General features: G+C 39.1%; 1 protein-coding gene and 1 long non-coding RNA gene across 3 annotated transcripts in view; one reads left to right on the forward strand and one right to left on the reverse strand.

Moving 5' to 3' along the window:
* Positions 1-8,376: 8,376 nt before the first annotated feature.
* dennd2da (DENN/MADD domain containing 2Da) overlaps positions 8,377-23,297 on the forward strand; it is a 50,626-nt gene continuing 35,705 nt past the window's right edge. Inside the window, exons 1-4 of one of the 2 annotated variants that reach the window (XM_057823715.1) lie at positions 8,377-8,547; positions 12,076-12,142; positions 12,247-12,333; positions 12,479-12,544. In XM_057823715.1, coding sequence (XP_057679698.1) covers positions 8,521-8,547; positions 12,076-12,142; positions 12,247-12,333; positions 12,479-12,544 — 247 coding nt within the window. In that variant the 5' untranslated portion in view covers positions 8,377-8,520. The remainder of the gene's footprint in view (positions 8,548-12,075; positions 12,143-12,246; positions 12,334-12,478; positions 12,545-23,297) is intronic. The other variant, XM_057823714.1, reaches the window with a different exon arrangement.
* Positions 11,424-12,839, reverse strand: LOC130908299 (uncharacterized). The gene is made up of 2 exons (XR_009061584.1): positions 12,688-12,839; positions 11,424-12,557 (listed from the first exon to the last, which is right to left on the reverse strand). It is a non-coding gene; the product is annotated as an uncharacterized LOC130908299 (long non-coding RNA).

Here is a 23,297-nt window from a genome sequence, read left to right on the forward strand (position 1 = left end):
AAATGTAATACTGATTGGCACGTGATTAATCACATCGACATGATCATAGGATTCAGAGGGTGACCTACGACTGCAAGGTTGTGTGTGGTACATCTGATTGGTATAATTGAGTCATGTGATTATTGTTGCTCTGTCTAATTGGTGAAAATGGTAGAGCCACTGTGGGCATCTATGGCAAAACTAGAGTAAATCTAATGTAGAATAAAGAGGGGGGAAAAATGACTCTAGAGTAGCCCAATGTAGCGGAGCAAGAGAAGTGTTTCTTCTCCACACTCCTACTCAAGTAAAAAGTATGGCATTGTAAAACTGCTTTTAGAACTAGAAACTCCAATTTCTGGAGAAATCACTCTGGGTCTTTGCTGTGTGGAGGTACAGCTCTTTGCCCCGCCCAGGGCTATCAATAGAATGGACAAACATGCCAGTCAATGGAATTAAACAAAGTATATGCCATTAGAAATGAATGGGAAATTTGGACATCCATGGCTGTCAATGGCAGCACCCGCCATAATCGTCAAGGGAATAGGGGACGTTTGGGGGACACGTCCTATTGATATCTGGTCCTTTTCTTTTGATTTGGGGACATTGTTTTTTTCTGCCATTGAAAATTTTTGAAAAAATTGAAAATTTTGGACGTCCATGGGCACCAATGGCATCAACCTATATAGGCGCCAATGGAATCCAAGTACATCGGCACCAATAGAATGAACAAACATGCCCGCCAATGGCATTAAACAAAGTAAATGCCATTAGAAATGAATGGGAAATTTGGACGTTCATGGCCGTCAATGGTAGCACCCTTCATAATTGTCAATAGAATTGGGGAAGTTTGGGGGACACATGCTATTGATATTGACCAGATATTATTTCCTGTTGATTTGGGGGGAAAAATTCCCATTGAAAATGAATGGGAAAAATTTTGGACGTCCATGTCCGTCAATGGCATCGAGTTACATAGGCATCAATGGAATCCAAGTACATTAGCATCAATAGATCGACATACATGGCCATCAATAGCATCAATGCAATGTAAATTCCATTGAAAATTCCATTGGAAGTGAATTCCAGGGAACCATAATTTTTTTCCAAATTCTGTATCGAACTTTTATGCTCCTCACCGTCCCAGAATTTTTGATGTCCAAATTATGTAATTTGGTTTAAAAAAATTGCAGGACTGGATACATTTTGGAACTCTTTTTTTGTTCCGAAAAATTGGGGTTTACAGGCAAACAGGCGCGAAAATTCCGTTCGTTTCGATACCTGAACGGTGCCGATCAGTCAAACGTTTCGGGCTGTGCAGCGCGCCGTTTTTCCCATTAAAACTGATTAGGAAAATTTTTGGCAAATATCCGGGGAACTGTAAATTTTTTCCGATTTCTGTATACAACTTTTATGCCCCTCACCGTCCTGGAATCAAAAAGCTACTCAAGTAAATGTAACTGAGTAGATGTAATGCTTTACTACCCAAGTCTGGTTAAGGCGAACTTTGTGTTTCGCGTGCAACACATAGATGTACTGATATCAGAATCCTTCCATGCTCAGTAGTCCAGTGCTCACACTCTTACAAAGAAGCTACGCTATTTCAACACATACAGAAGGTGACTTGTGTTTTTCTGAAAAAAAAAAAAGACATCCCTGAAAAAGATGTTGCTTGGATGGTAGCATATGCTGTTCTAAAACCTGTAGCAGTAAAGGGGGCTTCACAGATATTAGTATTAATTCAAATAGTCCTTTTCCTCTCTGGCCCCCAGAGCATATGAACTATGGTTTCTGATAGAGATGACCCGATCGATCGGGTCCGATCACATCATTTTCAAAGTATCGGAATCGGCAAAAAAATATCGGCCATGCCTTTTTTTAATATGTATATATATTTTTTAATTAAATCGTTTTCTAATTGTATTTAACGTTACAGACATAATATGTTACACTCATGCAGAGTCTTTAGTTTAGGCTTAAGTTAGGGTTATCAAATTCGTCCCAATAACAGCGTTTTTTTTTTTTTTTTTTAATGTATCACATTAAAATATTTTACGCAATTAATGCATGCGCTGCACGACCCACTCACGCATTGTTGCGCTCAATCTGTAATGGCGCCGTTTTACCTACATAGAGAGATAAAAGGCAGCGTTAAATGAGTAGAGCGAATTTTGGCAGCCTTTGGAGCTTTTTAGCAATTGGCTAAAGCCTTACGATCCCTCTCCCTACGATTAGAAATATCATAGGAAGCAATGTGGGGAAGCAAGATAGCAATTGATCTTTTTCTTAACACCTTATGTTATTTCCCAACGCAGAGAAGATATATCAATTGGTAGCACTACGCACAGTCATGGTTCCACTTCCCATCATGCATTTGGGCATGGCTACAGTATCATTTACTGAAAGCTCAACAAATACACTAGATGGCAATATTTAGTCACAATATACAGTCACAAGTCTTTCTATCAGTGGATCTCTCTCACAGAAAGAATGTTAATAATGTAAATGCCTTCTTGAGGCTTTATTGTCATAATAAACAAATACAGTACTTATGTACTGTATGTTGAATGTATATACAGTATTCGTCCGAGTTTTATTCATATTTTTCTTAATGCATTGCCAAAATATATATGAGGATCAGCAGATACTCAAACTGAAACGATCGGGATCGGATCGGGAGCAAAAAAACATGATCGGAACAACCCTAGTTTCTGACATTATTCAGTGTTCCTCAGGCCCCAACACATCCCAACACAATGATACCAATTATTAAATACAGTCAGGGATCAAAGGTCGCGGGCATTCAATGTTGTTGTTTTTTTCATCTTATAATTTATGTGCAGAGATTTCCTCAGATTTTATGAATCTCGATGATATTTGGGACCAAATTGTGTTCGCAGCTGAGCTTTAGTTTTAATGAGCTATCTGCAATGTCATGTTTGAACTTTAACATGATGTGACAAATGGTGTTTCATCATTTGTCTTAAATCACAACAACAATATGCACGTCACAGATAAATTGAACATGTAGGACAAGGACTTTGTGATTAGATGCTGGATACTGTTGCATGTTCTTTGTGACCTGTTTTCTGGCGGTCCAGATTATGTGGCTCCCTCCCAGACTCGACTAGTCCGACCATGCTGCTGTATGATAGGGCAAACATATCTATTTTTAGATGAACAGTACAAAAAGTATATGCAAGGATAAAGATGTACAGAGGATGGATGGATAGATGTGATGACCAAAGTTGTTTCGGTCTTCCCTAGGGGCGCAGAAATTTAGACCTATAGATTTTTGTAAAAGGTTTGACGTGCAGTAGCTTCATTTTAAATTCATAACTTTGGGTCAATAGCTGCTGATTTTCAGTTATACCAATTTTTTTTTTTTTTTAACATAACCCCTGAAATCATTTTTAAAAATCATAAAAGGCTTCACAGACACTGAGATGACCTAAAGTGACGTAGGACATATCATAAATGATCATGATAAACTTTGTAATCTTCATGATTTTAGCCATAGCAGCGGTTCAGCAACCCTTAGAATGCAGGCCAAGACCCAGTTTTTGTACAGAAAGATGTTATAAATTCTAAACGTATAAAAATGACAACTAAGAGATATCATTTTCATACTGATAAACTATTTGAACCTGTGACTGACAGGTGACATGAACATAAGAATGGATGGATACAAACCAGGTCCGAAGGCTAACAATGTTAGTTCAAGTTGATGTAAAATAAATAAATAAACAAATACTAGTCAAGGCCAATGCTTTTTTAAAAGCAGCTCTTTGCTGCCGTGTGCTGGGTAAAACGGCAATGTACAGTGGGGCAAATAAGTATTTAGTCAACCACCAATTGTGCAAGTTCTCCTACTTGAAAAGATTAGAGAGGCCTGTAATTGTCCACATGGGTAAACCTTAACCATGAGAGAGAGAATGGGGGGGGACTGAAAATGACATTGTTAGATTTTTAAAGAATTTATTTCCAAATTAGAGTGGAAAATAAGTATTTGTTCACCTATAAACAGGCAAGATTTCTGGCTGTCAAAAAGGTCTAACTTCTTCTAACGAGGTCTAACGAGGCTCCACTCGTTACCTGTATTAATGGCACCTGTTTTACCTCATTATCGGTAGAAAAGACACCTGTCCACGAGCTCAGTCAGTCACACTCTAAACTCCACTATGGCCAAGATCAAACAGCTGTCGAAGGACACCAGAGACAAAATTGTAGACCTGCACCAGACTGGGAAGACTGAATCTCCAATAGGTAAAACGCTTGGTGTAAAGAAATCAACTGTGGGAGCAATTATATGAAAATAGAAGACATACAAGACCACTGATAATCTCCCTCAATAATCTCCCTGGGGCTTTATGCAAGATCTCACCCCGTGGCGTCAAATGATAACAAGAACGGTGAGCAAAAATCCCAGAACCACACGGGGGGACCCAGTGAATGACCTACAGAGAGCTGGGACCACAGTAACAAAGGCTACTATGAGTTACACAATGCGCCACCAGGGACTCAAGTCCTGCACTGCCAGACGTATCCCCCTGCTGAAGAAAGTACACGTCCAGGCCCGCCTGCAGTTCGCTAGCGAGCATTTGGATGATCCAGAAGAGGACTGGGAGAATGTGTTATGGTCAGATGAAACCAAAATAGAACTTTTTGGTAGAAACACAGGTTCTCGTGTTTGCAGGACAAAGAATACTGAATTGCATCCGAAGAACACCATACCCACTGTGAAGCATGGGGGTGGAAACATCATGCTTTGGGACTGTTTTTCTGCAAAGGGACAAGGAAGACTGATCTGTGTAAAGGAAAGAATGAATGGGGCCATGTATCGAGAGATTTTGAGTGAAAATCTCCTTCAATCAGCAAGGGCCTTTGAAGATGAGAAGTGGCTGGGTCTTTCAGCATGACAATGATCCCAAACACACAGCCAGGACAACAAAGGAGTGGCTTCGTAAGAAGCATTTCAAGGTCCTGGAGTGGCCTAGCCAGTCTCCAGATCTCAACCCAATAGAAAATCTGTGGAGGGAGTTGAAAGTCCGTGTTGCCCAATGACAGCCCCAAAACATCACTGCTCTAAAGGAGATCTGCATGGAGCGATGGGCCAAAATACCATCAACAATGTGTGAAAAGATTGTGAAAAGTTAAAGAAAACGTTTGGCCTCCATTATTGCCAACAAAGGGTACATAACAAAGTATTGAGATGAACTTTTGGTCTTGACCAAATACTTATTTTCCACCATGATTTGCAAATAAATTCTTCAAAATTCAAACAATGTGATTTTCGGGGGGGGGGGGGGTCACATTCTGTCTCATGGTTGAGGTTTACCCATGTTGACAATTACAGGCCTCTCTAATATTTTCAAGTGGGAGAACTTGCACAATTAGTGGTTGACTGAATACGTATTTGCCCCACTGTAACAACTTTTCACTTGCAGTAATTTAGTTTGAATAGCTATCAGCATGTCAAGACATGAATTGAAATATTTTACTTTTAAAATGTTGTTATGTGTATCACTGCCAATAGCAGTGAATGAGTTAATCACTGTAAATGGCAGATTATTTATGCATTTTTGTCAATAATAACATCTTCAGTTGTGTCCTCAGATCACAGGGTGTTTCGGCCTATTATCACAAGATGAGCTCAGCTAAGGCAGGCCCACCACAGGTTGATGACTCCTAGGTGTGTGTCTTAGGGCTAAAAATTTGTCTTGGTGGCCCAAATGCTGTCACTTCTCTTCAGGTACAGCCAATGACTTGTCCTCTCAGCGGTGTTGGCCAGGTCTTTAATGGCCAGTTGTGGGCCTGTCCCTTGACTTCAGTCTCCCTCAGGAGCTTCAGTGTCAAACTGGCCACAAAGCTCCTACACTCCACCTCCACCGGACGCGCCCTCACGTTCCATAACTGCAGGTTTATGGGAGATGATAGCACATCATACATTGCTCGAACAATCATAGCTTATAGTACTTTATTCATATGTAAATAAATTGGTTGAATTCTAAAATTTATCTCAATTTTATCTTACTTGCTGCTTCTTTAACTTTAGTTAAAAGGTGTCCTCTTCATGCTGTTTGGGTTGTTTTGACTCATCTAGTGCCTATCCAGAATAGCAACTCATAATTTTCATGCTAAGATGAATCAGAAATAAATGAAAAATGGTTGCATTGTATTGATGGTAATTTTGCCACTTCTCTTATAACGATACAGTGTATCCCAAAAGTGAGTACACCCCTCGCATTTCTGCAGATATTTAAGAATATCTTTTCATGGGACAACACTGACAAAATGACACTTTGGCACAATGAAAAGTAGTCTGTGTGCAGCTTATATAATACAGTTAATTTATTTTCCCCTCAAAATAACTCAAAATATAGCCATTAATATCTAAACCCCTGGCAACAAAAGTGAGTACACCCCTTAGAAACTACGTACATCCCTAAGTGTCCAAATTGAGTACTGCTTGTCATTTTCCCTCCAATATGTCATGTGACTCGTTACAGGAGTGCTGTCAGCATTGCTGCAGTGATTGAAAAGGTGGGGGGTCAGCCTGTCAGTGCTCAGGCCATACGCCGCACTCTTCATCAAATTGGTGTGCATGGCCGTCATCCCAGGAGGAAGCCTCTTCTGAAGACAGTACACAAGAAAGCCCGCAAACAGTTTGCTGAAGACATGTCAACAAAGCACATGGATTACTGGAACCATGTCCTATGGTCTGATGAGACGGGCGGGCTTTCTTGTGTGCCGTCTTAAGAAGAGGCTTCCTCCTGGGGTGACAGCCATGCACACCAATTTGATGTAGAGTGCGGTGTATGGTCTGATCACTAACAGGCTGACCCCCCACCTCTTCAATCTCTGCAGCAATGCTGACAGCACTCCTGTAACGAGTCACGTGACATTTTGGAGGGAAAATGACAAGCAGTACTCAATTTGGACATTTAGGGATGTACGTAGTTTTAGATATTAATGGCTATATTTTGAGTTATTTTGAGGGGGAAATAAATTAACTCTATTGTGTAAGCTGCACACAGACTACTTTTCATTGTGTTAAAGTGTTATTTTGTCAGTGTTGTCCCATGAAAAGATATTAGGGCTGTCAAACGATTAAAATTTTTAATCGAGTTAATTACAGCTTAAAAATTAATTAATCGTAATTAATCGCAATTCAAACCATCTCTAAAATATGCCATATTTTTCTGTAAATTATTGTTGGAATGGAAAGATAAGACACATGACGGATATATACATTCAACATATGGTACATAACTACAGTATTTGTTTATTATAACAATAAATCAACAAGATGGCATTAACATTATTAACATTCTATGAAAGTGATCCATGGATAGAAAGACTTGTAGTTCTTAAAAGATCAATTTAGTACAAGTTATAGAAATTTTATATTAAAACCGCTCTTAATGTTTTCGTTTTAATAAAATTTGTAAAATTTTCAATCAAAAAATAAACTAGTAGCTCACCATTGTTGATGTCAATAATTACATAATGCTCATGGTGCTGAAACCTATAAAATCAGTTGCACCCAAGCGCCAGCAGAGGGCGACAAAACACCAAAAAACATAAGTAACAAGTGGACATTACACTGTGCTGTCATTTTAATCTGTTTGAGCGGGGGATGTGCGTTAAATGCGTCAAATATTTTAACATGATTAATTTTTTAAAATTAATTACCGCCCGTTAACGCGATAATTTTGACAGCCCTAAAAGATATACTTAAATATCTGCAGAAATGCGAGGAGTGTACTCACTTTTGTGATACACTATACTTGATCTATGGGTCATATATGGTTCCAGCTTTTTGAGGTTTGACACAATATAAACTGTTCCATCAGGACTTGTAACCCCTGATACACTTGGTTATCTTTGTTATAGATTGCAGCGAAAGTCCCCTAGTTATACCCATACTGCAAAAGAGCAGCTTTTTCTCTATTGGTGCACCCAGGTAGGTGTGCCAAGCCACCAACTGTCACCTCAATACGTTTCCTACTGTACACTGTACTTTTATGTGGTCAGTTTTTATGCCGCCTCAGCCAGTTAAACTAGTCAGACAACAATATGTGTCTGACTTTTGTTTTCTTTCAGTCACACCTCCTTTGACTAGCCCTGACTCAGCATTTTATAACCACTGCTTTCTGTATCAAACTCTCATTACTTTCACAATCAATTAAAAAAACAAACTTTTGAATATTGGTGTGTTTGCCAGTCTTCATACTTCTGAAGAATGCTTATCAGCAGCTATCAGCAACGAATAACTTCAAGCCCATTTCAGAAAACAGCCACATCATGATATCATTGTACTTTGACTTTGCAAAGAAAGAGGAAATCCCAGTTTAAGACAGAAGTCTGACAACACTTCAGCAAGTGCACTTCCTCATACGTGTGCTTGATTGCAGTCATATCGTTGCCCGCATGCTGTATGAAAGAATGTAATCTCTTTTTAACCGAAGAACATATCTAAATATATGACAGTACATTACAATTGGAGGCTCTTAATGAATACCTTCTTTGAAAGTCGCTGAAATGGAAACATCAAAATACTCACAGGAGGTATGTGCTCGTTCGTCGCAAATTTTGCTAATTGGATTGTAGTTCAGTTTTGTTTGGACAGTCCTAAATAAAATTTCTGTAGCTGTATACTGTATGCCACCTCCCTCACTGTTTGACATGAGATCAGACTCAACCTTTACTTTTTTTTTTCTTTTGGAAAACCAACATTATTTCATTAAATGCCAGGATAATGATTGAAGGACTTTTGTTGTTGTTGTTACTTTCCTTTTTGTACTTAGTATATGATACAATTCCTTCAGTACATCCACATACTAGTCCTCAAAAATAGCATATTGTGATAAAGCTCATTATTTTATGTAATGTACTGATAAACATTAGACTTTCATATATTTTAATTCATTACACACAACTGAAGCAGTTCAAGCCTTTTTAATGTTTTAAGATTGATGATTTTGGCATAAAAGTCAAGAAAACCCAAAAATCCCTATCTCAACCAATATAAAAAAGTGTTTTTTAATTTAAAAAAGGCAACCTTCAATTAATTATATCATCTATGCACTCAACACTTGGTCGGGAATCCTTTTGCAGAAATGACTGCTTCAATGAGGCGTGGCATGGAGGCACTCAGCCTGTGGCACTGCTGAGGTGGTTAGGGGCCCAGGATGCTTCGATAGTAGCCTTAAGCTCATCCACAGTGTTGGGTCTGGTGTCCCTCAACTTCCTCTTCACAATATCCCCCAGATTCTCTATGGGGTTGAGGTCAGGAGAGTTGGCAGGCCAATTGAGCACAGTAATGCAATGGTCAGTAAACCATTTACTAGTGGTTTTGGCACTGTGAGCAGGTGCCAGGTCGTGCCGAAAAATGAAATCTTCATCTCCATAAAGCTTTTCAGCAGATGGAAGCATGAAGTGCTCCAAAATCTCCTGATACAGTGGGGCAAATAAAGTATTTAGTCAACCACCCATTGTGCAAGTTCTCCTACTTGAAAAGATTAGAGAGGCATGTAATTGTCAACATGGGTAAACCTCAACCGTGAGAGACAGAATGTGGGAAAAAAAACAGAAAATCACATTGTTTGATTTTTAAAGAATTTATTTCCAAATTAGAGTGGAAAATAAGTATTTGGTCACCTACAAACAAGCAAGATTTCTGGCTGTCGAAGAGGTCTAACTTCTTCCAACGAGGTCTAACGAGGCTCCACTCGTTACCTGTATTAATGGCACCTGTTTTAACTCATTATTGGTATAAAAGACAACTGTCCACAACCCTCAGTCAGTCACACCCCAAACTCAACTATGGCCAAGACCAAAGAGCTGTCGAAGGACACCAGAGACAAAATTGTAGACCTGCACCAGGCTGGAAAGACTGAATCTGCAATAGGTAAAATGCTTGGTGTAAAGAAATCAATTGTGGGAGCAATTATTAGAAAACGGAAGACATACAAGACCACTGATAATCTCCCTCGATCTGGGGCTTCATGCAAGATCTCACCCCGTGGCGTCAAAATGATAACAAGAACGGTGAGCAAAAATCCCAGAACCACACGGGGGAACCTAGTGAATGACCTACAGAGAGCTGGGACCACAGTAACAAAGGCTACTATCAGTAACACAATGCGCCGCCAGGGACTCAAATCCTGCACTGCCAGACGCCTCCCCCTGCTGAAGCCAGTACACGTCCAGGCCCGTCTGCGGTTCGCTAGAGAGCATTTGGATGATCCAGAAGAGGACTGGGAGAATGTGTTATGGTCAGATGAAACCAAAATAGAACTTTTTGTAGAAACACAGGTTCTCGTGTTTGGAGGAGAAAGAATACTGAATTGCATCCGAAGAACACCATACCCACTGTGAAGCATGGGGGTGGAAACATCATGCTTTGAGGCTGTTTTTCTGCAAAGGGACCAGCACGACTGATCTGTGTAAAGGAAAGAATGAATGGGGCCATGTATCGAGAGATTTTGAGTGAAAATATCCTTCCGTCAGCAAGGGCATTGAAGATGAGACGTGGCTGGGTCTTTGAGCATGACAATGATCCCAAACACACAGCCAGGGCAACAAAGGAGTGGCTTCGTAAGAAGCATTTCAAGGTCCTGGAGTGGCCTAGCCAGTCTCCAGGTCTCAACCCCATAGAAAATCTGCGGAGGGAGTTGAAAGTCCGTGTTGCCCAACGACAGCCCCAAAAAATCACTGCTCAACAGGAGATCTACATGGAGGAATGGACCAAAATACCAGCAACAGTGTGTGAAAAGCTTGTGAAGAGTTACAGAAAACGTTTGGCCCCTGTTATTGCCAACAAAGGGTACATAAAAAAGAATTGAGATGAACTTTTGGTATTGACCAAATACTTATTTTCCACCATGATTTGCAAATAAATTCTGTAAAAATAATGTGATTTTCTGGGTCTTTTTTCCACATTCTGTCTCTCATGTTTGAGGTTTACCCATGTTAAAAATTACAGGCCTCGCTAATATTTTCAAGTGGGAGAACTTGCACAATTAGTGATTGACTAAATACTTATTTGCCCCACTGTAGCTAGCTGCATTGACCCTGCCCTTGATAAAACACAGTAGACCAACACCAGCAGCTGACATGACACCCCAGACCATCACTGACTGTGGGTACTTGACACCGGACTTCAGGCATTTTGGAATTTCCTTCTCCCCAGTCTTCCTCTAAACTCTGGCACCTTGATTTCCGAATGACATGCAAAATTTGCTTTCATCTGAAAAAAGTACTTTGGACCACTGTGCAACAGTCCAGTGCTGCTTCTCTGTAGCCCAGGTCAGGCGCTTCTGCGCTATTTCAGGTTCAAAAGTGGCTTGACCTGGGGAATGCGGCACCTGTAGCCCATTTCCAGCACACGCCTGTGCACGGTGGCCAAGTACACCTAAGAGACAGGGCGTTTTGAAATGAAATGAAATGAAATGAAATTTAATGTCATCATCATCGGTATCATTGACAATCATTGACAATTACAAAATGTGATATGATTTGCCCGAAGGAACCGAATAAGAAGACAAAGGCGGACGGGAGGAAGCATATGCTTATCAGATTCCCGTCCCCCATACAACTAAAGACGCACATTCAGACATGGTACATACATCAAATGGCCACAAAACTGTACAATAACACAATCAACAGTCTGGCTTTAGTAACTCAGCGTCCAGTCAAGCAGCTCGATTAATTTCAGGGCGTACAAGATTATGGCTTTGTCATGTCCCTGACATTTTTGCATCAGTTTGCTGTGGGAACATTTTTATTATATTGGCGGACATGAGCAAGTAGCAGCACAGTGACCTTGAGCAAGTAAACACTCTGCCATTTTACTGTAGCAGGCATGATAAATTCAGGATGAAATTCAAAGTCTCCCAGCAAATATGTTGCAGCGGTCAGTGAGGAATCTCTACAGCAGATTTAAAGGATGTAACTTTAAAAAAAAAAAGAAAATTCCATAATTCTTTCCTAATGGCATGTTTTAACATTTATAATGTTCCTGATTTTTTTGGTCAGCCTGTCCATACACACATTAATCATTCTTATACATGGATTTTTTTCTTTTTCTTTTAGAGTACAAAGGAGCCAAAGTCTCAAAACTGGAGGAGGGGGTTCAGTTTTTCATCGTTACGTCTCAAAAGTGAGCTAGTGCGGGAACCACTGACTGTTCACGTCAATGGACCGCAATATTTTCATTTACAAAATCAGCTTTCATTTGATTGGAAATTCCACTTCTCTCCGCAGAAAGTAACAACAGTTTTGAAGAAGGTGGAGTCTCACGACAAAGAGGAGCATGGTCCTTTTCATCATCTAGAGAGTTCTCAAAACGAGGTAATTGTCATTATATCCGCTCTATGACCAAAACTGATAAGAACTACCAACATGAAGACCCTAAACTGGACACTGTTTGAAATGCATATTTCAACATCATGTACAGTGCCTTAATTTACCTTCCATTACTTTTTTTCCTCCCTAGAATCATTTCATGATGGAGGTGCTGCCTCACAGTTACACAGCACTCAATTCCAAATCAATAATTCAGGTAAGCCAAAAATCTATTTTAGACACACACAAAGAACAAAAAACAAAAAACAAAGTCAATCGTTTCTCAAAATAAGTCTTTGTCATGGAGCACTTTGAATTGCCTTGTGTTTAGTTGTGCTATATGAATAAATTTGCCTTTACCTTGTGTTTATGGTCAAGAGTCCAGGTGCAAATCCGTAAAGAGTGTTTGCGTGGTACTCCGGCTTCTTGGAGCATTTCAAAAACATGCAAATCTCTTATGATTTAAAATGGATGAAACTCAATCTAATTCATATAGCATTTTCAACAAAGACACAGCTATACCGGAACACTACATAGAACACATGACATTAAAGATGAGAGATATCAGTTCTCCTTTCATAGTGGCTCAAAGATGTACACGATCAGAGTGTTGATGATGTCATTCACATTTGCTAACAAGCCCTATTTTGGGTTAAACAAGCAAGTGTAGCGTGCAGTTGCAATTGCAAATAACACACACATCAAAGAATGGTTCAATTCTCAAGTCCCATTTGTACAGATCCATTTTTATTTTTTTTTCTCTCAATCTGAATGGGGAACAGAACTTGATTGCACCATTTAGATTGGTTGCAGTCTCTTGTGATCGCCAAAATGCAAATGTACATTATATCACTAAAGCTTACTCCCCAAAATCCTTCTAAAAGGGTGTTGGTCACTTGCTTGGTGACCAGGCCTTTTACCTAGTGGTGCATGCACTTGACTTCAACTGGTTAGAAGAGGAACACCACCGGATTAGGGATTCCAACTGTCCCTTGAAAAACTGAATCTTCCCGTATTCAGAAACAAATGTGCAGTGGTATGAAAAAGTATCTGAACCTTTTGGAATTTCTCACATTTCTGCATTAAATCACCATCAAATGTGATATGATTTTTGTCAAAATCACACAGATGAAAAAACAGTGTGAGCTTTAACTAAAACCACCCTAACATTTATAGGTTTTCATATTTTAATGAGGTTAGTACTAGGGCTGGGCGATATGGCCTTAAGTACGTATCACGATAAATTGAGCAGATTTACCTCAATAACGATAAATGACGATAAATTCGCCCAAGCAAACTGTTATATAATTTGAAAATTTGAATCAATGCATGGAATACAAATTAACAGTTTATCGTTAAATTTATTTACCAGCTTTCAATTTAACAATTGCACATGCAGTCTAAACATTAAGTATTAAAAAAAAATCTTGTAAACAATAAGAATTCTTGTGTGAACATTTATAACAGCTTGTATGACTTGAAAAATATCATCACTTGAATTTCATTAAATTCATTCCGCATTGTTATACACTAGATAGTGGCATACGTTTAGATATTTAGAATAGATACAAATACGACACATCCACCCGCCCCCCAGAAATTATACTTAATTAAAAAATAAAATGTTTCACAAACCTTTCCTTTCTTTTATTCGGCTCAATTATTTACATCTTATGATTTTGGAAATCCTTACAGTATGCAATAAATAATATTCCTGTTCCCAAGCACTGTGCTTACTGTACTGTAATTTTTACAAAAAATAAACAATACATAGTTACTCCCCGTCATCTAGGACGAGCCACTTACAAGACTAGCACTGTCGTGTATTACAAATACTGCTTTGAACACATCTTCACAGACAAAAGCAATTACACAGGCTTAAAGAGGTCAACTTTAATTGTGTAAATCACACTTAATGACGACACGATCTCCTGGTTGAAATAGACGACATCCACTTAATTCTATTGAAGATATGTAATGCTGAGGCAATTTGTCAATTTTACTTTTAAAAAGAAACGTGCACTGTTTATCCAGTAGATGGGGCTCTTGCAGTGTGTCAAACAGTGATTCAATTTAGGGCAATTGTCTTAAAAGTGGTTCATTGTTTCAGAAAGCCTCGGTTTTTCCATCCCTATCTGGAACCCGTCAAGAGTTTACTTAATGTCGGGTGAAAGTTTGGCGAAGCTAACTTAAGCCCGACTTCATCCCGTTTACTTGTAGCGTTAGCCGCTAGCGTTAGCAGCTAGCGTTAGCCTACCGGGCTTCTGTTTGATTGGCTTCCTGAAAACCATGTGACTCCAAACGTAAGCTCACTGTCTGCTTTCTTAAAGGGGAATGAACATAGCCGAACAACACAGAGTCAAAGCGGGATGAAAAGACTATATTTTCTTCCTTTATTAAATTACCGAATTTACCGACATGGTCAAAATTACGTCGGTCATCGTGAAGAATTTCGGTAACGGTAAATTTTCGGTTTACCGCCCTGCTCTAGTTAGTACACAAACAATGACAGAAGGAGGGAAATTAAGTAAGTGAACCATCACATTTATTATTTTGTGGCCCCCATTTGGCAGCAATAACTTCAACCAGACGCGTCCTGTAGCTGCAGATCAGTCTGCCATATCAATTAGGACTAATCTTGGCCCTATCTTCTCTACAAAACTGCTGCAGTTCAGTCAGATTCCTGGGATGTCTGGCATGAATCGCTGTCTTTAGGTCATGCAACTGCATCTCAATGAGGTTCAAGTCTGGACTTTGACTTGGCCACCCCAGAATGTGTCTTTTGTTCTTCTGAAACCATTCTGGATTTGATTTACTTGTGTTGTGTGTTTTCGATCATTTTCTTGTTGGAGCATCCATCCTCTTTTTAGCTTCAACTGTCTGACAGACGGCTTCAGGTTTTCCCGCAAAACATCCCGAAAAACTTTTGTACTCATTCTTCCATTAATGATTGCAAGTTGTCCAGGCCCTGAGGCAGTAAAACAGCCCCAAATCATGATGCTCCCTCCACCATGCATCACTGTGGAGATGAGGTCTTGATGTTGGTGAGCTGTTCAATTTTTCCTGACCACATGACATTGTGTGTTACTCCCAAACAATTCAACTTTTATTTCATCAGTCCACAAAATACTTTGCCAACAACTCTGTGGAGTGTCCAAGTGCCTTTTTGCGAACATTTAACGAGCAACAATGGGGTTTTTTTGGACAGCAGTGGCTTCCTCCGTGGGGTCCTCCCATGAATACCATTCTTGGTTGTAGTTTTACATATTGTTGATGTGTGCACAGAGATATTGGACTGTGCCAGTGATTTCTGTAAGTCTTTAGCAGACACTCTCTTGGCGTCATCTTTGGCTGGTGGACGGCCACTCCTTGGGAGAGAAGCGGTACTGCCAGACTGTCTCCATTTGTAGACAACTTCTCTGACTGTCTATTGATGAACATCCAGACTTTTAGAAATGGTTTTGTATCCTTTCGCAGCTTTATACAAATCAACAATCCTTGATCGTAGGTCTTCAGACAGCTCTTTTGACCGAGCCATGATGCACATCAGACAATGTTTCTCATCATCAGGACAATTCTTACCAGGTGTGTGTTTTATAGTGGGCAGGGCAGCTTTAAACCACTCACCAGTGATTGGGCACACACCTAACTTAAAATGTTTGGTAAAAATTGGTTTCAATTGCTCTTTAAGTCTCCTTAGGCAGAGGGTTCACTTACTTACAGTGGCGCCTCCAGAATTTTTTCATAGGGGTGGCCAGATGGGGCCACTTAAAATCTTGGGGTGGCACACCAACACTAAAAGCCATAATTTCAGGTTTTCATTATATAATTGCAGCAAAAAGGTGATGGGGAATCTATCAGAAAGACTTAAGGACATGGCTACTGATATACTTTGGTGTATTGTGTAATATTTGATGTTAATAATGATTTAATGTGCATAGTCCATAACTGTCCAGTCAACATTTTGAGTTCCACAACTATTTTTTTATTTTATTTTTTTATTTTACAAGTTTTATTGTGTTATGTACGTATATATTAGGCATAAGGTGTACATTTAACAAAACAAAAAAATTACTGGGGAAAAGCAGATGCTGGCAGATTTGCATTTGGGATGAAATGCATAATTGATGCTACAGCAATATAACGATATACTGGCAAGCGGGGTGGCCAGTGGGGTGGCCAACAAATTTATAGGGGTGGCCGGCCACCCCTGGCCACCCCCTGGGGGCGCCACTGCTTACTTATTTTCCCCCCTTCTGTCATTGTTTGCATGCTATTCTCATTAACAAATGAAAACCTATAAATATTTGGGTGGTTTTAGTTAAAGCAGCCACTTTATTTTCATCTGTGCGATTTTGACAAAGATCAAATCACATTTGATGGGGATTTTATGCAGAAATGTGAGAAATCCCAAAAGGTTTAGATACTTTTTCATACCACTGTACGCGTCCTTTATTGAGCTTTCAAGGGATGCGATTTGTCCCGTATTACATTGAAACTCGAAAATAGTGTCTTATTTGTAGACAAAACGAATACTGGGATGGCCCTTTACAAGAATATGTAGGTAAAAGCATTTCCCCGCCTCTCCTGCTTTTTGGCCAATGAGCTGACGGAACAATATGAAATCCCACTCATCTCATCAGCTTCATGAGTGAAGCGCGAGTAAAAAGCATGTTCAAAATGATGATCATCGAGTAAAATTAGAAATATATTGTTATTAATATATATAATTTTTTTTAAAAATGACTTTTCACATATAAAAAAATATTAAAGGGTGATGGTTATCGGGCTGGCCAATGTGATCAATGGGGTGTCCCTTATTTTTTTTCAGAGAGTTTCCAACCCTACAACGAACTCCAGTGAAAGTAGAAATACAAATGTAATTTCTTTAATGACAGCTGAAAAAATATTCCTTTTTTGGCAGTTTTTTTAGTTTAGACAATCACTAAGCACTAAAGTTTTTCATAAAGGTTCCGAGTATAAAATAAAAATAATTTCTCAGTACAGAAATAAGACAGACCTGTTCATTCAAATTAAAAAGAAAAAGTGCTGCTGATTGACATTTGACTTTTTTTTTTAAATCTTGTCAGCAAAGCGCTGATATAAATTGTGTAAATGACTAAGCCTCTGAATCGTGAGGAGGCAGACTGTAATGAATCATTTTTCTTTAGAAAACAGTTGTCCATAAATACAATCCAAATCCAATTTCAAAGTTTTTTTTCAAAGCAATTTCAAACTCTTTTGTATGACAATTTACATGTTTAAACGTGGTTTCTTTGTGAAAAGAAATGAGACAACTTTACTGTCTCACAATAACTCAAGTGCTATTAAGCTTCTCCAAAACACAATACAAATGGACACTTGAGACACTGATTAGCATAATCGCTAACTAGCTTAACGCTTCATGCTAAGTAGTAACGTCTTATCAACAAAGAATGCAAACAATACAATTGGCTTCATTTACTCACCTCTGACAGTGGCACACTGGATTTAACAACACAAAAGGCAATCTAACTCTCGACACTTCGTAAAGTTATTGATTCAGTCACCCATCCCGAGTGTACCAGACGAACAGTAAACTCTCTCTTGCTCTACTCACTGGCGTGGGCAGCCTCACATTACACACAAGGAAAGACCCAAACGGGACTGTTCACATCTGTCGGCAATAATCGAATGTCAAATTTGTTGGCAACTTATTTATTAATTGATTTAATCAATTAGTTGCTGCAGCCTTACTACTTATCCTCACAAGGGTAATAGAGGTGCTGGAGCCTGTTTGTGCTAACTATTGTTGGAGGCAGTCGTTCAGGTCCTCCGCGTGTTCGTTTTCAATTCAGGTGAGACGGCTAGACTGGATTGTTAATCAAAGACTGGAGGCAAGAGATCAATACCGCGTAGTTTTTATTTCAGAAATTTCTGGGTGCATTCAATGACAGAACAAAAGTTGTGTAGAGAAATGCACGCTAGACAGATGGCTCGGCGTTGCTTATATGCTGTACAGATAAGGAGGTGTGTCTGGAATGTTTGGTGATTAGGTCATGAGTCTTGCTGGTTGGCAGTTAAAAGTCCATGATTATCTGTGGCAAAACTGTCAGCATTTTCTGTGAAAAACAACTCCATTTGATTGCATTAGGCAAGATGCAGCAGTGTCTATGAAAACAACTCCATTTGATTGCATTAGACAGGATGCATACTGACTTCACTATGGACAGGAGGCCAATCCCAGTACTTATAAATACAGGTACCTAGAAATCCACAACAGTCGAATAACAAAGTACTTTTACGGTTTTTCTTCTCTTCACCGCAATGCAGGTTTTAAGCAGAGGTGGGTAGTAACGCGTTACATGTACTCCATTACATATACTTGAGTAACTTTTTGAGAAAATTTTAATTTTAAGAGTAGTTTTATCAAGCTATCCTTTTTACTTTTACTTAAGTAGATTTGTGAGGAAAAAACGCTACTCTTACTCCGTTACTTCAGGCTACACGAGTCATTACATTTTTCCTATTTAGTCTACATATTAGATTTTTTTTTTTTTTTTTTTTTTTTTTTTGCCGTCAACGCCAAGACTACAGACGCGCTTGGTGTATTACCAGAGTAGCGCTACCGATTTCACCAATTAGATGTTGCAACAATAATGATATGACTCCATTATACCAATCAGACGCAAGCTTGCTGTTCTATCTTCATGCCAGCCTGTTCAGTCATGTGGTGTCTTTAAAGCACTGTAGAGAAAGGAAATATTTGATATCGAGCGCTGGCTTCAACATGACTCGAAAGCGTTGATTTTAACCTCCCTCCCAGGTTTTATTTGGCTCCAATTGACCACGGAAAACCGGAGGTATGATCCTTCTAATTTCAAAATAGTAATTATGAAGGAACTCTTCACTATTCAAACAAGGAAAGTTTTTCCCCACCAGAGGGCACTCATGCTCTTTGGACGAGTAATGCTTTATTTGTGTTTTTTTTTTTTTCTCGTTGGAAATTTAATGATTTTATTTCTTTTTATTTTTTTTGTATTTCTTTCCCTTAATGTGGTTATGTAATGGGTTATTGTACAGTATCATAATAACAACAGTCCATATAGATAGCTTTCTGCTCAGAAAAAAAAATATCATTGTTTTAAAAAAAATAAAAATAAAAAAAAAAACAATCCCCAACAAAAATATAAGGCGGAAAACACTCAGGTGACTTGAAGCTCCGAGACCCCCAATTTGACCAAATTTCAAAATTGTCCTACATGCATATGTGTTACATCCTTGGAAAGCTTAAAATCTCTATTTCCTAGGAAGAATTTTTTGAACAGGAGGGCATTTAAAAACTTTTTTTTTTTTTTTTTTTTTAAACAGCCTAAACCCTAACTGGAGGCGAGAGCATGCGAAAGCAGAATTAAAGACGCCATGATTTTAACGACATATTATCGCGTACGTACCTTGTTTCTATTCAAACACTCCATGTAGTATTATAAGTGTCAAGACACAGATGTGAATGGCCACAGCCCGATTTTGGGGGGATTTTATGGGTGAAACATGGAAATATAACAAGGGTCGTGATGCAGAAATCGCAGACATCAAGGAGTGGTCAAGATGTTCTTTTTCATATACTTACCCTTTTAAATGTTTTTTTTTTTTTCAATTTTTCTTTGTTTGGATGGATTATTTATCATCTAACATATTGGGGAAAATACAACAGTAACAAAAAAATACAATTAATCGATAGTTATGAGTAGAGCTGGGAATCTTTGGGCACCTAACGATTCGATTACGATTACGATTCAGAGGCTCGGATTCGATTATAAAACGATTATTGATGCACCCCCCTCCTTTTTTTTTTTTTTTTAAGTTTTGTACATTATTTTTTAACAATTTTGGAACTACTCTCAGGCTAAACCAAACTACTATTTCAGTATCAAGTTAACATATAGCAGTAAACAAATATACAAAAATAACATTAAATAAAAAAAACTCCAGTCACCATTCTGTATCAGCAGCTTTAAACTACATTCAATTAATTTAATGTTGTGAATCAACCGTTAAAGTTGTTAAAATTGCTCCTGTTATTCCATAATTTCCCTTTTGTCTACTTTTGACATGTGAAAGTTTTAAAACTATTTTAAAGATAGATTCAAGTCAATATTTTACCGATTTATGAGTATTTTAGATAAAAAGTTAATTAGGTTTGCTTGGAAGGTTCGCTACAACAGCATTGCAGGGAAGTTTACTGCTTTAAGATGGCGGCCGTTTACTAACGCCCGCATCTAGCTTTTTGCAGATGTGCTGCTACCGAGTCTATAATCCATCTAGTCCTATATAAATGATATCTACCGTAACATTATGTAGCTTAGCTGTACTTGTAGCAGCTTTTCGGCAGCAGTCAGGTATGTTGTTGTGTTTTTTTATCTCGTGGCATGAGTTGAGCTAGAGCCGTGAGTTGAGCGTTGGCATTACCCGAGGGGCCAGTTAATGAGAAGCATGATGTTTAGCTACTCCCGCTCCATTCCGTCCCGAAGACCACGCGGCGCGCTGAGTGTGTTGTACTTCCGCTTCACTTGGCATATTTCAATAATCGGAATTTGGATGTTTGTGAATCGTTCTCGAATCTTCCACGACCGAATCGCGAATAATCTAAGAATCGGAAATTTTGCACACCTCTAGTTATGAGGTAGATATCCGTAATTTTTTTACAGACGCCATTTTTTTCATTGTGACGTAATTTGTTTAAAAGTTTAAAATACGCGAGAATAATTTTTTTTAAGTCGTTTTTTTTTTTTTAAACGAAATATTAGACATCAATGATTCTAAGCTAAAAATGACATTTTGAATAATAAATATAACTAGGCCTGCAAGCAGGACTGAACGGGCCCTCGCAATGTAGCGCAACTCGGACGTCACGCAACTCGGACTGTGTGCAGGTCAGGGTGGTGGCAGATCCTCCTCTCTAATCATCTCATTAGAACCTAACATGCTCGAAAGTCGCCTATTTACATTCCCACACCCAAGAGATAAAAACCCCTATTGGAGAGAGTACTACAAAAAAGGAGCCACTACTGAGCTGTGCAGCCAAGCTCTTATTCAAAACCAAAATTAATCTTCTAACTGGGCCAATTCGACCAAGTGTGCCAACTATTGTGGCTCTATAAGCTGCCTGAGTCTCTGAAAAAAAATATTTCCTTTAAATGGCGAACAAAGGGTCGTCACGGCAACAGACAGAGACACGTGGACATGGGCCGTAAAAAAGTATTTTAATAGGTCTTGAAACTACAATGACCAACATGAAAAGAACTGGACATGTTTTGGAAAAACGAGTGACTTTCTATCGCCACTAGTTGGCGCTGTAGGGTTGATGCAAATGACCCCTACAAGGCCCTTCAGGGTATGACTCTCAACAAGCACGGGAAGTTTGGCGCAGATATCTTGTATATCTGCCGAGTTATGACTGTTCAAAGTTTTTGGAGAGAAAAATTGTTGACAGTCATTTTCACTTTCCTGTTTGGACCCCTCCGCTTCAACGAAACTTCAATATTTTTCATCAGGCACCTGAAGACAGGTCTTAAGGTTTCCCTTATGCAGGTTTGAGGTAGATTGATTTTTTCCCTTTAGAGGAGGAGTGTGTCCCGTAAAAAAGGGCATTTCCTGTTCCCACTAGGAGGCGCCAGGCACAAATGGTAAATTTTCAATCCAGTCCTGCTCAGGCTGGTATACCTCACACACATGCCAGATTTAAAATAGATTGAACGTTGTATGAGGGAGTTATCAGTCATTTTCCGAATTTGGTGTTTTGGCGAAAAAATGGAAGAATTTGGCGCCCCGCCCAGGTCAGGCCCGTGAATGAAAACACACCATTTTTATAACTTAAGATTTCATATGCCTCATGAACAGTCTCACCAATTTTGAGAATGATCAAACTAATTCCCTAGGTGCCAAGGTGTAAAATGTGCACACTGTAAATCGATAAAAAGTTCACATTCAATCCAAAATACCCGATTTCCTGTAGGATTTGGAATGTGTGTGCAAGAGACTTTTTGGAGCAGTTTTGCACAAAGTATCGACTCTCCAAATTTCATCACTCTACGTTGAAAAAACCTAAATGGAGAGGCCTTTTTGAAAATTTCAAGGGGGCGCCACCGAGCCATTTTGTTACATGTTTTCGTAACGTTGCAAGATTATCGAACGTTATCCAAAGCCGCATGTATGTGCAAATTTTGGTGAGTTTTTATGCATATTCAAGCCTCCAAATGTAAACTCTTACTGTGAACCCATGAAAATTTCACATTCGATCCAAAATACCCGATTTCCTGTTGGATTTGGAATACGGGTGCAAGAGACTTTTTGGAGCAGTTTTGCATAAGGTATCTACTCCCCAAATTTCCTCGCTCTATGTTGAAAAAACCCAATAGGAAAGGCCTTTTTTAAAACTTCTTTCTGTCGCCACTAGTTGGCACTGTAGAGTTGATGCAAATGACCCCTACAAGAACCTTCAGGGTATGACTCTCAACAAACACGGAAAGTTTGGCGCAGATATGTTGCATATCTGCCGAGTTATGACTGTTCAAAGTTTTTGGCGAGACAAATTGTTGACGGTCATTTTCACTTCCAGTTTGGACCTCTCCGCTTCAACGAAACCTCAATATTTTTCATCAGGCACCTGAACACATGTCTTGAGGCTCCCCTGAAACAGGTTTGAGGTCAATAGATTTTTTTCCCTTGGAGGAGGATCCTCTCTTGTAAAGAATGCCATTTCCTGTTCCCACTAGGGGGCGCCAGGCCTAATGAGTAATATTTCAATGCAGTCGTGTTCAGGCTGGGATATCTCATATACATGCTAGAAATGAAAAAGATTGAACGTTGTATCACGGAGTTTTTAATCATTTTCTGAATTTGGTATTTTGCCTAAAAATGGCCAACTTTGGGACTACGCCCAGGCCAGACCCTTGGATGAAAACTCACCATTTTGAAAACTTAAGATCTCA

Source organism: Corythoichthys intestinalis, chromosome 2 (genome assembly GCF_030265065.1).
Source record: "Corythoichthys intestinalis isolate RoL2023-P3 chromosome 2, ASM3026506v1, whole genome shotgun sequence".
NCBI classification, from domain to species: Eukaryota; Metazoa; Chordata; class Actinopteri; order Syngnathiformes; family Syngnathidae; genus Corythoichthys; species Corythoichthys intestinalis.